The 14,762-nt window shown below is 41.3% G+C and overlaps 1 protein-coding gene across 4 annotated transcripts; it reads left to right on the top strand.

The window, feature by feature from the left end:
• Positions 1-1,097: 1,097 nt before the first annotated feature.
• Positions 1,098-14,744, top strand: LOC110001714 (neurabin-1-like). Of its 4 annotated transcripts, none has more exons than XM_065953926.1 (19): positions 1,098-1,327; positions 2,578-4,593; positions 5,196-5,328; positions 7,226-7,346; positions 7,422-7,526; positions 8,265-8,355; positions 8,447-8,581; positions 8,803-8,856; positions 9,345-9,445; positions 9,666-9,794; positions 9,948-10,044; positions 10,133-10,202; positions 10,436-10,572; positions 11,085-11,311; positions 11,591-11,653; positions 11,966-12,170; positions 12,355-12,453; positions 12,607-12,798; positions 14,134-14,744. In XM_065953926.1, the coding sequence occupies exons 2-19, from the start codon at positions 2,881-2,883 to the stop codon at positions 14,371-14,373; spliced, it is 3,912 nt and encodes a 1,303-aa protein (XP_065809998.1). In that variant the 5' UTR covers positions 1,098-1,327; positions 2,578-2,880; the 3' UTR covers positions 14,374-14,744. The 4 variants fall into 4 exon arrangements, with proteins under 4 accessions (XP_065809998.1, XP_065809996.1, XP_065809999.1 ...); XM_065953924.1 differs by lacking the exon at positions 1,098-1,327 and adding an exon at positions 2,257-2,385; XM_065953927.1 differs by lacking the exons at positions 1,098-1,327; positions 12,355-12,453 and adding an exon at positions 2,257-2,385.
• The last annotated feature ends 18 nt before the right edge of the window (positions 14,745-14,762 follow it).

Raw genomic sequence — 14,762 nt, 5'->3', positions numbered from 1 at the left:
TTGTGTTTCTATAACCGCTCATGTAGGCCACATTAAGCTTACCTGAAAAGGAGTGTGCTCTAAAAATAGAACCGCAATCGCTATTCATTTTCACTCAGTACCTCTCATTTGTGCCTGTGATGGGCGGTATCAGGCAATATACCAGTAAGCTGCTAATACATTTGATGGACAGCATGAAAAATGTTACAGTGCCTCAATCGTCTGTTTATTTGCTTTGCGTGAAAGCAAATAATACAATTTGATGGCGGTGAATAAAAGGTGGAGTTAGCAAAAGAAAAAAGCTTCAGAAAAATCATGCATTATCATCGCTCCACCTAATAAATGAATCATCATCCTAGTGAACAAACTGTGATAAACTGAATGGCATTGTTGTGAATACTTGCAGTGTGAATATGTAGACATGGCTTTAATCATGCTCAATATTTAGAAGGAAATCCTTATGTGAGCCTTCTGTAGAAGTCAAGGTGACCTGCTGCTGCTGGTGCTGAGAGAAATTGAAGTTGAGGATTATGTCAGGGTACAAAGACGTCTGTGTTTCTCATTGCACTTGGCATAGATTCTGAATTTCTCTGCTTGTTCAAATACAAAGGATTTCATTTAATTTCTCTGCTGATATTATACCTGTCATTTAGTGTTTTATCCACAATCATCGCTCAAGTCACATGTTTTTAAATTTCTCTTCTCCAAATCTAGGTTAAATATCTGCCTCCATCCTTTGTCTCCGTCTGCGGTGCCTCACTTACTGTCTTTCAGAGACCCTACCTCTCTCAATTTACTTCGCCACCCACCCTGACATCACTCCCTCATTTTTCATCTACTACTTCAATTCACTTTACCTCCTTCCCCTCCCTCTTTTGGTTAGCCTCATTCAGAATAAGGCTTTTGTGATTGGCCGGTATTTATATCAACTAGGTCCCAGTGCCACCTGGGACAATGGTCTCCAGTCAGATCCAGGTCACAGCAAGCAGAACTGTTATTTGGCTGTGCACAGATCAGTCCAGTCCAGTCCACTCCGGTCCAGTCCATCTGCCACACAACCCAGCATCACAGACAGACATAGCTACCGCACCGACTCACCCACTGGCACCACACATACACAGGTAGGAAGGCACACACACATTCATCAGCAGGTGCTGCATCACTGCTCTCCTCTCTCACACACAGGTAGATACAAAGAGATATATCTGACTGCACTAACCTGCATCATGCACACAGGTGAATACTCTCACCAAGGTTACCTCTGAGCCAAAGGGAGACTCTGCTACAGGGACATCAGTTTTCAAAGAGGATGACAACACTGGCAGTGGTGCTGGAAGACAAGTAAAAGGTAAGTGAATGTATGGCAACCTGCATGTTTGATATGCTAGCAATCCAGCAGTGTAGCCAATATGATGACAACATGTGTCAATTGTGGAGATACAACAAATAACATCTGTAACCTGATGATACCAATAGCATAATATTGGCATCTTTACTTTAGGCAAAACGACAAATAGCAATCTAACACCAACAGCCAATAACTTGAACTAAAGTAAATCAATTAGACTACAGGACACAGATGTAGCCTACTGATTGGCCTTCCAAATGTGGACTACCTTGACCCCGTGCTGGTACTCACTCCCGTCAGTGTTTACACAGTTACTAGAGTAGTTTACACAGGATTACATGAGGATAATCCATTTACAGTATTAAGAGACATGAGTCGCCATCTGCCTGTGTTTATCACAGCGAGGGAACGGGCAGCAGCGGCTGACTGTGAACAAAACAGGGACAACAAGGCTTGTCGTTTTTAAAGAATAGTGTGGCAAGACACCACACACCTCACATTTGCCATCAAACGATGAATTGTTGGGCGAAGTTGTCTCACTCAGAGGTGCTGCCCAACTGTTGTCACGACCTTTAAACTGCGCGCGCACTACTACCAGGTTGGTGAGATTTGCTGCCTTCACTTGCTGTCGTAAACTCCAGTACCGGCCGTTGCACATTTTGCTGTCGCTGTTTCATTCATAACTAGCGTCAGGTGTAGCCTGATAGGACGCTGAAGAACAGAGGAGTGACGTTCAATTGCAAGCTCAATAAACATAAACCAAAGATTCTCTAATTACGGCCTTTTTCTAATGTAGCATGACAAGATATTACCCTACTACAACGTCACATGAGTAGCCTATTATAAAATGAAAATGCCTATTTATTCATGGTAGCCTATAGTCTACGCGTCAGTTTGCCGACAGCACTTGAAAGCAGCGGTCGTCCAGAGGACTTTATTGCTGCTGCCAACAGGTGAATATTAACAAGCAGGGAAACAGAAACACCTCAGGAGTACCTTTTTAATTTTCGACGGAGCCAGACAAACGCTGCCTGTAAGCCTACATTTTCGAAGTCAGTGTGAGTAGGCTACTTAGGCTTGAACTTGGTGGTTTTATTTCACTTTGAAAGGTTTAAGTCACCAGTAACTTAAGCTTCTCGATAGTTTGCCTCGGCAGTAATCAAGTTAGCACTAATGGCCTGCTGGGTGGTGTCAGTTCACTTTAATGAACCTTCTGTTGTACTTTGCCTTTCCTCTAACCACTCTTCTAGGAGTCTCCTGTTGTAATGGTGGTGGATTTTTGTTTTTAAAACACCTGGATGACGTTTCCAAACCAAGAGCCTGCCTTTCTCTCCTGCAGTCAACACACGAGTGCAGTAATATCTTAAAAAAAATACCAGCTCTTTCATCCTGCATGTTCTCTTGCCTTTCCCCTGCTATTCCCCTGAACCAGCGAAATCCTCAAACATTATCTACCTGCTCGGCCCTTTTGCACAGGTGCTTCCATTTGCTGTGAAAGCTTCTTCCACAGCGAAGCCACCGTCTTTCTCACTCCAGAAAACCTCAATTTCCAGATGATGCGGACGGACAGCAAAGGCCGCAGTGCCTCACCTCACAGGATAACCTATAAGTCTGACTTTCACGCCATCAAATGTTCTTTCGACACTGGGACCAGTCTAACACCGGGGTCAAAAGCTGCTGACAGGCTGCCATCCAGCCTTTTAAATCCCATCATGCCCCACACCACCACCAGCAGCATCAGCAGAGGAAGGGTCTCCAGCACTAGGGGGACCAAGATCAGAGACAACATCTTCCTGCAAATGGACAGCCAACAGCTGAAACAAGATGGCAGTTCACTTCTTAGTTCTGGCTCCACTCCTCTGCTTTCTCCCCATAATCCTATTCTACAGCTGCAGATTTCCCCTTTCTCTGGATCCAGACAATCACTCGGCAGCTCCTCAACTCTGGAAGACAAACCTTCCAGATCGGAGGAGATCACAGATATTGAAAGAGCTGCACTTTCTCAGAAGTTCTCTGTAACCCGGAGGTTGTTTGAGACTAAAGTTATGGAAGTTGGAGGTGGCGGAGGGCAGGTTATGAAAGGAGTTGCCAGCAGAGGAAGTAAGGGGATGGAAGACCAGAAAGGAGAAGAGGTGGACGGGAGAGGAGGAGGCAGCCAGGAGGAAAAAGAGGGAGAGGCAAGTGGGAAAAGGACGCACATAGAAGAGGTTCGCTTTGATAAAGAGGTATCAATTACCCTTCCCATCATAAATATTTCCACGCCAAAGCCACTTGCAAGTCACCCTAAATCTCCTGTATTGAACAGCCCTAGTGACGCATCCAACAAATCTTCCTCTTCCAATCCTGTGAAAACTGATGAAATTTCCGATTCAAAAGTAGAGGAAGAAAAGGCAAAGAATGCCCTTTGCTTAACAGCTGAGCAGCCAGTGAGGGCAGAGTTAATTGACATAAAGAATGAGTCCTCGGAGAGTGATGAGAACGAAGAAGAAAAGGCCAAATACTGGCTTAAGGATGAGGGGGGAAAGAATACAAACAGAGTTGTAGGAGAAAGTGTGACAGAGCTAGATGATGATGTTTTTGAGGAGCCAAACATTGAAATAACACCGGGTGGACCTTGTGCACCGCAAAACCGAATTGAGTCAAGAGCAGGCGAAGAACCGAAAGAGTTACCAGCCAGCAAGTTGTGTAAAAGAGAGAATAAGTTTGACGGGGAAGGTGGAAGAGACAAGTATCGGCAGGTGAACGAACAATGGGAGGGGCACAGCAGACAGTTTGTTGCATGGCCTGAGAAGTCAACCGAACGGGGAGAAAGCAGTGAGAAAATGACAGATGCAGGAGTGGAGGACAGGAAAGAGGGAGGCATGATGCATGGGGAGGACAACGAGGTTGAGTGGTACACTGTGGGAAAGGGGAAAGGTGAAAGCAGAGAAGGTGAGGAATGCAAAGAGAGTCGGACCAGAGAAGACGAGGAAAGTGAGAGTGGGGACGTTTCAACATCTGACCTGGAGGAGGTCAAGCAAGAGGAGTGCATAGAAGGCCGTGAAGGAGGCAAAGAGGACCGAACAGAATCTACTGCTGTCTTTGGGATTGAGAACGAGGCTTTTGTGCCTGAGCCATCACCGAAAAAGGAAGTGGAAAACTCTATTCCTGCAGGAAGTCCGTTTTTACATGACTTCATGGAAATTCCTGGTGTACCTGAACTGTCTGATGAGGATGCAGAGGAAGTTTCAAACAAAAAGGTGAAGTTCTCATCAGCACCGATCAAGGTAAGATGCATACAAATAATAAAAACTGGTGCTTTCAGCATCCATTATTCACACCCTAGGGTTACTTCTCTCCACATCCATGCATTTAGGGATGCTCTTTATGTGTAGATTTGTGTGACTGTCCTTTCCAGCTGAAGTTTGACTCAATGTGCGAGAAGTGTTAGCCCAAAGCCATGTTTCTAATCCATTGTAGGAGGAGGAAAGGCAAGATCCCACATGTTTCATTCTGTCAGCACTCCCCTCAGAATGCAATCCTGTGTGGGTGTAAGGCATTAAACTGGTTCAATTCATTCAAGTTATTTTAGTTTCAGATATTGGGAGTTGTGTATGCACACTATCATTTGTAGCAATCCTTTAATTATGCTTTACATTTGCATTTCTTGCTCTTGCTCTTCCTCTCTCTGACTCTTAACACTGTCACATTTGTCAGATAAACAGTGTTGTGTTGTGACAGTGGCTTCACTGTGTTCTCTGAGATAAACGTGTACTAGCTATCAGTGCATGAAATGGTGTCTTGAGAAGACCTGTCTTGGATGTATTGTGTCAACGTAAGCTCAGGCCTTTTAAGTTACTCAAAGCATTCCATTATTGCTGTCTTTCAGGTGTACAACACTTATTCTAACACAGAGTACGACAGACACAATGAGGATATTGACCCAGTGTCTGCCTCTGCTGAGTTTGAGCTGGAGAAGAGAGTGGACAGGATGAACGTCTTTCCAGTGGAGATAGAAAAAGGTGCATATTCTGTTCACAGCGGAACCCAGAGAGAAAAGAAATCATGTAAACCAGTGGTGTCCAAACTTCTTTTTTTCTTGCGGGCCAAAATTGTCGTGTTAGAATCGCCCGCGGGCCGCAGATTTTGTTTTTTTTTAAATGTAGCTGAAAAAATAGTAAGGCTTTGTAGATCAGAATCAAAAGGCTCACTAAAGAAACCCTTTTAATAAAAGGAAATCAAAAATTTAGATTTCTTCGTTCTACTTTATTTGTTTATTTTCTCAGAGTCAAGCCTGTAAGGTGGTTCATTTTTTTTGGAAAAGCTTTCTGCATTTAGCTCAGGTCATTAAATGGTTGAACAACAGTCCGCTTGTTTGCAAAAACTTTGCATAGGTATTTTTTTCATAGTTTACAAAACAAATTCTTATTTTAGGAATATTGTTCAGACCTTGTTAACAATAAAAAAGAAAAATAAGATAATGTGCCAATCTTAATCAAGGCCTCGGGCCAAAATCTTCTGATTCTTCATTTGAAGTCACGGGCCGCAAAAAATCCCCTCAAGGGCCCTCGGGTCGCACTTTGGACACCCCTGATATAAACAGTCACACACAGCTTTTTTTTTTTTTTTTTTTTAAGATTTATTTTTGGGCTTTTTTGTGCCTTTAATGCAGAGATAGGACAGTGGATAGAGTCGGAAACCAGGGAGAGAGAGCGGGGAATGACGTGCGGAGGGAGGCCACGGGTGGAGGTGAACCCGGGCCTCCCGCTCGAGACGACAGCCTCAATACATGGGACCCTAACCATTGCGCCACCAGCGCGCCTCCACACACACTTTGCTTCCACACTTAACACAAAATGATTTGTTTTGTAGCTAAAATATCCAGATATCAATTGACTTTCCTGTTAATGATTTTAAGAAGACATAATATAACTTGGTTGATCAACAACAGTAAGTTTGTCCAGTGGCGATTATAGAATATGTTGAGGCCCTAGGCAAAACAATTATTGGAGGCCCCTCAAACCAGCATTCATTATTTTTTTTCACTCCAACACAGATGATTTCTCTGCAATAGTGCATGGGACAACTAGCAGGGAATAGAGAGGCAGTGTTTTCAGGTGGGCTCCCCTTAGGGAGGTTTTCTACTGTCATTGCAAAATTTGCACATTTTGAGGCACTGCTGTGATTTAAGGTTTGTCAGCCCTTGGGGGCCAACTACTGGCCTGGGGCCCCAAGCAGTTGCCTGCCTTGCATATTGACATGCAGTGCCTCCTAGTTTGTCTGGTGGTATAGTATTGCATATTCATTATAACATGCCTAACAGACAGTCCCAAGATTTACCAGATCTAAATACCAGAAAATAATATTTGAAATTTTGCACCACCTCTGTTTGATAAGAGGTACAAATTCAAGGCATTATCGAGAGATTTCGAGGGAGAGTTGCACCCATTTGATGGTAGGTAGATGGTAGGGCTAAACAAGACAACATTTTAACTCAGAAAAAGCGTTACATGGAACACCACAGTGTCCCATTTACAAGAGGAAATTCTAGTTGTGGCGAGCAACTCAACACATAAGTTATGTTATCAGGCAAAGGATGTTCTGGCTCACAAATCATTCTCTTCAGAAAACATCTTTGTCTGGAGCAGATGCCTGCCAAAAAGCATTCAAACATCCTTTTATTAGTCTAACATTGATTGAATGTTAAGCTTAACATTTCCACCCCCAGTTTTTTAATTTAAACAACTAAATAACCAACTAATAAATAATCATGATAAATGAATATTTAACTATTATTTCAAGTACTGTGTTTCCCTGAAAAATATATTATTTCCCTCTTTTCACTACAAGCTGTTTGTTTCTGCACAGTGTTTTCCCCATGCCGACTTTAAGATAGAGTCCACATTTCTTTCCTTGCAGGTGATGATGGTCTGGGAATCAGTATCATAGGAATGGGTGTAGGTGCAGACCAGGGACTGGAAAAACTAGGCATCTTTGTCAAGACAGTCACTGAGGGTGGAGCCACACAGAAAGATGGAAGGTATTTTTGACAAAAGTCACCTGTTTGCTGGAGTTTTATTGTTTCTCTAATAAAATGATATTAAATGTTCTTTAGGATTCGGGTGAATGATCAGATAGTGGAGGTGGACGGGTTGAGTTTGGTTGGAGTCTCCCAGCTGTTTGCTGCTACAGTCCTTAAGAACACATCAGGCCTCGTCAAGTAAGCAATAGTTTCATTTTAATGTGCCGTTCATCTGCCCTCTTTCGTGTCTCTTCTTCTGTCGTGTCTTTGTGAATATTCTTTAAATTTAGCTGCTACTTTGGGAGAGGCGTTTGAAGTCTTTCACGCTGGTGATTTGAAGACTAGGTATGACAATGTGTTTTGTCCATCTGATCAGTGACAGCAGCAGACTTCTGAGCGTTTGCTACATTATTGAAGTTATTTTTAGAACAATCTGTGATAGTAAGATACAAATGATTTGATCTCCTTTTAGAAGTTGGTTTTAAAGGGCCATACCACTGTTTTAAAGCTAGGATGTTTAGCCTATCAAGTACATATGCTATTTACTAACATTTCAACCAATAATGTTTCGTACGCATATTGCAGCGTAGGAAAGTGTCTGCTGGACTATCAGATAACTGATGATGCCTTTTTGTTATGACAAAAAGCAAAGCAAAATTTTTTTTCTTCATGACATTATTCTTCATGATTTTTTTTTTAAACTTTTCTTACGAGTTTTAAATTATTTTTTTGATTTATTTAAAATAGCCCAGATATAAACGAGCAACGCTCTGGCTCACTTACTTTTGTGACATCATTATTGTTATAAGCGACACCTGTGATCGATCTGCTATGACTGGTCACCTGCTGTGGGGAAAAAAGTCCTTTCCCACCACACAATCTGGTGCTGTGTGATAATTGCCCACAGCTTCCACTGATTTCTCTACTCGGCTGCAGGTTTCTGATTGGCCGAGAAAAGGAGGGGGTGGAGAGCGAGGTGGCGCGACTGATCAATGAAAGCCTTGAAATGGATAAAACATCCAGACAGGTGCGTTTTTCCAAAAGAGGAGCAGACTTTCGATCGCTGTTTACTGTTCCAAATTGTTTGAACGTCTTAATTTATTAATTTCTTTATGAAGAGTGGAGATGAGGATAACCTCGGGGGCATGTCAGAGAGGGAGTCATTGGCTGAAGAAGAGGAAGATGATGAAGAGGAGGATGTGTCTTTTCTTTCCTGTCTGGACAACGAGCATCTCTGCTTCAAATACCAGCAGGTACATTGCGTACAAACTTGTAAAAAAACAATGAATTATACAGTTTATCCTAACATGTGTTTGTATATCAGGTCAGTTATATGCTAGGACCTTTTCTGCACTTAAAGACTACTGACAGTATTTGTTATGTTTACTGCAATAATGATTTGGAAAGTTGGGGACTGTTGCTTGTTATGTAGTAAATATGTTTATTAAAATGTCCAGCCCTTTTTTCTTTCCAGCTTCAGTCTAAACTACAAAGAAGAGCAGCAGAACTTCACAATGCAACTGCAAAGGTAGGTTGCTCATCAAAGCTTCAGATTTCTTTTTCACACATACAAACTTATAACTGCTCACATTAATATGGCGCTTTGGAATCCACATTTGGAACAGTCTGACCCATTTAACTGTGTATAAGTTGGATCGCTGTGGAGCTACTAGGACACGGGCCGCGTTCCAACACTTCTGCGTGTCGGCCCTGCTTTTTTCTGCCTTTTGCCTTGAAGTAATCACAGCTGTGACATAACTGGGTTGGCTAAAGCCATTCAGTAGAAAATGTGGCTTTCTTCTTTCCAACAGTGCAATATCAGGGCATTCTTCCATTTGCTGTTTCAAAAAGCTCTTGATGTAAGAGGATTGAAAAAGTGTTCAGTATCTCCATTTCCAAGAATAGTTTCAGACAAGTGATGAAAGAACATAAAGAATGTTTTTTTTGGTAAGCCCTTTCTTTCCTCTCACAGAGACATACAAATAAACATAATCTGTTCTTTCACTGTTTGCCAAGTTAAAGGTATGGGAGGAGCGGCAGGCCTGTTGGGAGAGCCAGAAGGATGAGTTGGAGCAAAGAGCAGAAGATGGAGAGGAGAAAGCTGACAAACTAGAAAAGTATGATGACCTCATTTCATTGGCCGTACATCAATTACATTTATTGTCAGAGATAATTTATATATATATATATACACACACACACACACACACACACACACACACACAGATCTATCTTTAAATTGTGGTTGGAGCCTAAAGGCTGCTAATGGTGACAGAACAATATGAGGATGACAATGATTGGTATAAGGGTATGAATGCCCCTCACTTTATTTATTAGATATTGGCAGGAGGCCCAGACACTGTGCAGGGTTGTGAGCCAGAGACTGGCTGATGCTCAGAGCCAATCAGAGAGCCTGGAGATCAAATACAACAAGGCCAAGAGGCTGGTGCGAGAATACCAGAGCAGGTATTTATATAATGCCGATATTTCTCATTTAACCTGGATCTTATCATTCCCAAATGTCATGGAGTGTAATTATTAAGATTGTAAACGTTGGATGAGTGTTAAATCTTGTAGATTTTGTGTTGAACTTGTTAAATAATGTTTCTTTTTATTTAGAGAAGAAGAGAGGGAGCGAAGAGAAGCCGATTTAAGGAGAGAAATGGAGGAGAGAGATAAGCAGCACAGAGAGACGGTTGAAAGACTGCAAATCCAGGTGAGAGGAGACTTAACAGTTCTGTGTGGATTTGCTTTAGTTATCCTGCCTTTTCCCTGTAGTCTTTGTTTCACATGTTTTATCACAGGTAGCACAGCTGGAGAGAAAGGAGCCTGCACCTGAGAGACAGAACCACTCTGTGGACTCTTCATCTACAGGCAAGCAGCCTAATAACTCTATCTGTAGTGTTTGTCACTGTAGGTCTCTTTGACTTTGTAGTGCTGGTGGCAAGTCAAAGAGTTTAAAATCATTAACTTTTACAAGTTTGGAGGAAACATGACTGAATCTTTCTGGAACAAAATCTGTACTTTAGTTTAGAATATGCAGCAGTCAAACCTCCTGACTGAAAATGTGCGTTTGACTGAAAATAGGAGCTGTGCTTGTGTCTCAGGTCCGGACTGGCATATCCCTCTCCCTGATACTGGACGTCTTGACTCCAGCGCCCATATAGCCAGAGCTCAGCTGGCCCAGAAATCAAAGCGTCACCCGCCATCCAGAGACAAACTCCGAGAAAGCTTTAGAAAACAGGTAAAAGACCGTGCTGCACAAATATGATGGATTATTGTCTTGCTGGAAACACACAGGGGGTTTTGAATATTGAAGGGTAGGAAACACTAATCTGTAACATTTTAATCTAGATATTAAATCGCTCTCCCTGATTTTTCTAATTTAAATCTCATAGAGGGAAATTCACAAAATAATACATTTTCAGTTCACAAAAGTGTTTGAACTGCATAGCAGACAAAATCCCCCCCAAAAACAGAGTGGCACACTTAAATATATAATTTATTTTGCTCATGATACATTCTAATGATGTGTTTAATAAAACCTCGAAGTACTCTTTGTTGTCCCTTATGTATTCATTTCTTCTTTTTCTAGAGAGTTTGAGTTTCTCTTGTGTAACTTTATCTAATGTGATGTCCTTCCTGTGCCCATGTCTGTGTGTCAAATAGATCTGTTTTGTGTGTGTGTCATCACCCCTTTTTAAAAAAGGGTTAGAAAAATGATACTAAATTTCTGACTGTGAAACTGTCCTTCAGGAAGAAGAACTTCAGAAACAGGAGAGCGTTTCACTGTCGGCATCCTCAGCGGTACAAAGGATCAGCAGGAGTGACTTCTCCAGCTCCTCGTCTTTCCCAGCCCTCAGCCCTCAACCTCCCACCAGCTCCATCTTCACACCTCCTATCTACATCAATGACAATGTCACTCCCTCACCCTGCAAATCCTCTGCCACCAGAAAGTCTAAAAGGAAATTTCCTGGCATCAGGTGCAGAGTTTGTCTCTTTCTATGGACTGAAAATGGGATCATAATAATAATAATAATAATCAAGAGTTGTCCCTTTTTTTTATTAGTGTTCTAAAAGCCAAAACATTTCAAAGGTTATTTTGTTTTAATTTGTAAAGGGACCATGTGCAATTCCCTCTCAACCACTGCACATTTCTAATGTCTTGTCACAGTAGCTTGCTGAGTCAGGACACTTATTGTTGACATGCTTTCTCCTTTATATGTAATGTCATTTTTTTTTTTTTTTTTTTTTGTTTGTAGTGGCCTTCGTAAGTCTCTGAACAAGAGGAGAAGTGAGAAACATCGTAAAAGGTCCACGAACAGGTGGGATATAATCTATGAAGCGATGCACATGAAATGCCTCTATCTTACCTGCCACTGACTTCATACTAATAATTCTAAATTGCGAGGAGAAATAGGAGAAATATTCCCTCACCCTAAAAGGTCTAGACTGACCTTAGTTCGTTTCACTTATTCCGCTTTCTTTTTAACAAAAAGGCAAGTAATGGAATCGTATGATAAATCATACAATCCGTTCACATGCTCTTCAATACGTTTATGTGAAGAAAGTTGATAGAAAAGGGCACGGAATAGCATTTTATTTAAAGTTGATCTATAACTACTGTTTTCCTGCAGAGCATCATGTGGTGACCTGGTGGACGAGCCTGTTGGAAGTTCTCCTTCAGGCTCGGTCACCTCTATGCCTTCCTGTCTGCCTTTCCCGTGGTTTGGAGAGCGAGGGAGGGAGAAGGAAGTAGAGGTGGAGCGAGGCAGGGAGAGACTCCGCTCTGTGTCCAGCAGCAGCCTGCCCTACCTAACCACCACATGTAGAAGAGATCAGGTGAGAGAAGATCCATGGATGATTAACAGGCTCAAATGTAATAAGGATGTAAATAAGGCTCTCGGAATGCCCTCCCTCTCTGTTCTGATCTATAATTTTCACTCAAACTCAAAATTGGGACACATTTATGCAACATGTGTAGCACAGTCTGTTGGCAGTAGAGGTCTTCTTCTTTTGCTTCCAGAGTGTTGGCTCTCCGGTTCGTAGCTCAAGCATGGAGGGTCATGTTTCTGATCACTCTCTTTCTGGACACTCTTACACTTTTACCTTTTCCTCTTCTGAGGTGAGTCTGTCCTTTCTTTCCTTTTTTATTGAGTTCCTCCCCAATGTGTACTTTTTTCTGCTATTCCCCAGGCTAACGCTCGTCATTAATTAGTTCCCCCTCATTTCCCTTCTTCTCACTCTGTCTGGCCTTTTGTCTCTGGTGTCCCCTCAGACACTGGATGATGAACCACTTCCTACCAACAACAACAACAACCAGTGGCAGAGTCGACCTGTGATGGACTGGAACAACCAGCAGGTGTGTCTGTGGTTAATCGCCATGAACATGGACCAGTACACATCAGCGTTTGCTGCCAGAGGAGTTGACGGGACGCAGCTGCTTAACTTGGACAGTGAGAAACTCAAGGTGAACAATAAGATTAGGATGATGTTAGGCAAACATAATATTTGATCGTATGTGTTGCTTGGAAAGTGAACATGAGGCACTTTATTACAACTTGTTAATATTCCCCCCTAGAAGGATCCAGTTGTTAAAAAAGAGTTGGAGAACAAAACACTTTAAGGAATATTTGTTTTTAAATTCAATGCCCAGCTTACAAAAGATAATTACCTGGCAAATAATCAACTAGGGACAATAAATACGATTGAAGTGCATCTTTTAAACATTCTGCATGTGACAGCCCACGAGAACATGTAAACAACTGAATCCATCTAAACTTCTTCTATTTGCTGATGAGACTTTTCCTGACATACCCTAGGATAATTTAAGTTTAAGAGCTCCCCATCAATATTTATGCATGTCAATTGGGGCTGTCAGTTCTGAAATGAATGCATTATTTAATTTAATTGCGATTAATGGCATGCTTTCATTCGTGGATAAGCTTCTGCAGTGTTGTCCTGTAGTCATAGTCTGTAGAGAACAACACTAATGCATCTTGAGGTGTTTTTTTTACTTTATAAACTTGTAAACAGCTCAGTTGATGAATCAAAATAACATCAAGCATTTCACTTTTATACCGTTCCTTTGAGCTGTTTTCATTTAGTTTGTGACCCGTAACGAGTTCCTTCTAACGTGGTTAAGTTAATGTTGTAACCTTCAATCTGCCAGAAGGTCCTTACTTTATGTAATGTACCATCGCAAATAAAAAAAATTTGGACCAGCCTTATGTCAATATTTAAGTTTTAATAAAAGATTGTCTATTTGCATGGAAGTAGATCTTGTTTCTTCATAGGTTAACTAAATCATTTTTTCCTCCTATCACTCTTTTATGGATCTATTTCTGAAGATTTGATCTGAGTTTGACATTAAAAAGTATCAAAAACAGGCATAGTTCTGTCTATTTGAACAGGGGCAAGGAAAATTGATAAACACACATGATGGGGGGAAAAAAGTGCTCTCTTGTGGACAAAGTATGTCATGTCCTCACTGTGTGTAGTAGTACTTCCAAAAATCTCTTTGGCAAATCTGCACTGCTGTTTGACATTCACTATGGTGTTATTTAGTGACTGAAGGCCATCCATGGCAAGGCTTTACTGGTAATAACTGCCTGAGGAAGATTTCATCTAGCACCTTTTTTTTGTTCAAGGAAAAAAAATCAGTTGATTATTGCAAATATATTCAGTTGATTGAAAATGTTAGCAATTTAGATGTTTTTGTTGTCGGGTCCTAAATATTACCAGAACACAATCCATGTGTTCTCCTATTTGCCATCCTTTTTTTTTTTTTCCCTCTTTCTCCCAGGCTCTGGGTGTGTGCAGTCACAGTGACCGGTCTACCCTCAAGAAGAAGCTGAAGGAGATAAAGAAGAGTGAGGAAAAGGAACAGAGGAAAGGAGAAAAGAGGCAGAAGGAGGGATATGAGAAGAAAAACAATTTTTTAGATAAGGAAAATGAAGAGAAGGCCAGAATGATTTTGGAAGAGCGGTCGGTAAAAGATGTCAGATGTAGTGGAAAAACTGTAAGAACCGAGTCACTTCTGTAAAGGTCATGTCTGAGAAGCTCCACCAGCATGAGGACCACACTTGAAACAATTTCTGTTTAGTTGATAGAACCAGTTACATATTGCACACATCCTCTACTGTTCACATGTTGAAATGAATCATTTAGGATATCAAACATTTATTGGTTTTAGCTGGTGAAAATATCTATAGAGCGGAGGTTGACTTGAACACCAAGGTTCACCATTTGTGAAGTGACATTTTGCTACCCTTACCATTTTATTCTATTTTTTAATCATGAACTTTAAATTCTAATTACAATAATTTTAATATATAATAATGTGCTGATTTAAGCACAACTGTATTTGCTTTAAATGTTTTTTTTAATGTATGAATAAATAATGCTTCAAATGTCTCTCTCATGCCTTCAACT

This window comes from Labrus bergylta, chromosome 4 (genome assembly GCF_963930695.1).
Source record: "Labrus bergylta chromosome 4, fLabBer1.1, whole genome shotgun sequence".
Classification (NCBI taxonomy): Eukaryota; Metazoa; Chordata; class Actinopteri; order Labriformes; family Labridae; genus Labrus; species Labrus bergylta.
This window is presented reverse-complemented; position numbering and strand designations above follow the sequence as displayed.

Excerpts from the sequence above, each read along its gene's own strand:
- LOC110001714 (XM_065953926.1), top strand. The coding sequence starts at position 2,881 with ATGATGCGGACGGACAGCAAAGGCCGCAGTGCCTCACCTCACAGGATA. Across the intron at positions 4,594-5,195 it reads TCTCATCAGCACCGATCAAG|GTGTACAACACTTATTCTAA; the intron begins GTAAGATGCATA and ends GCTGTCTTTCAG. Across the intron at positions 11,312-11,590 it reads AGGAAATTTCCTGGCATCAG|TGGCCTTCGTAAGTCTCTGA; the intron begins GTGCAGAGTTTG and ends TTTTGTTTGTAG.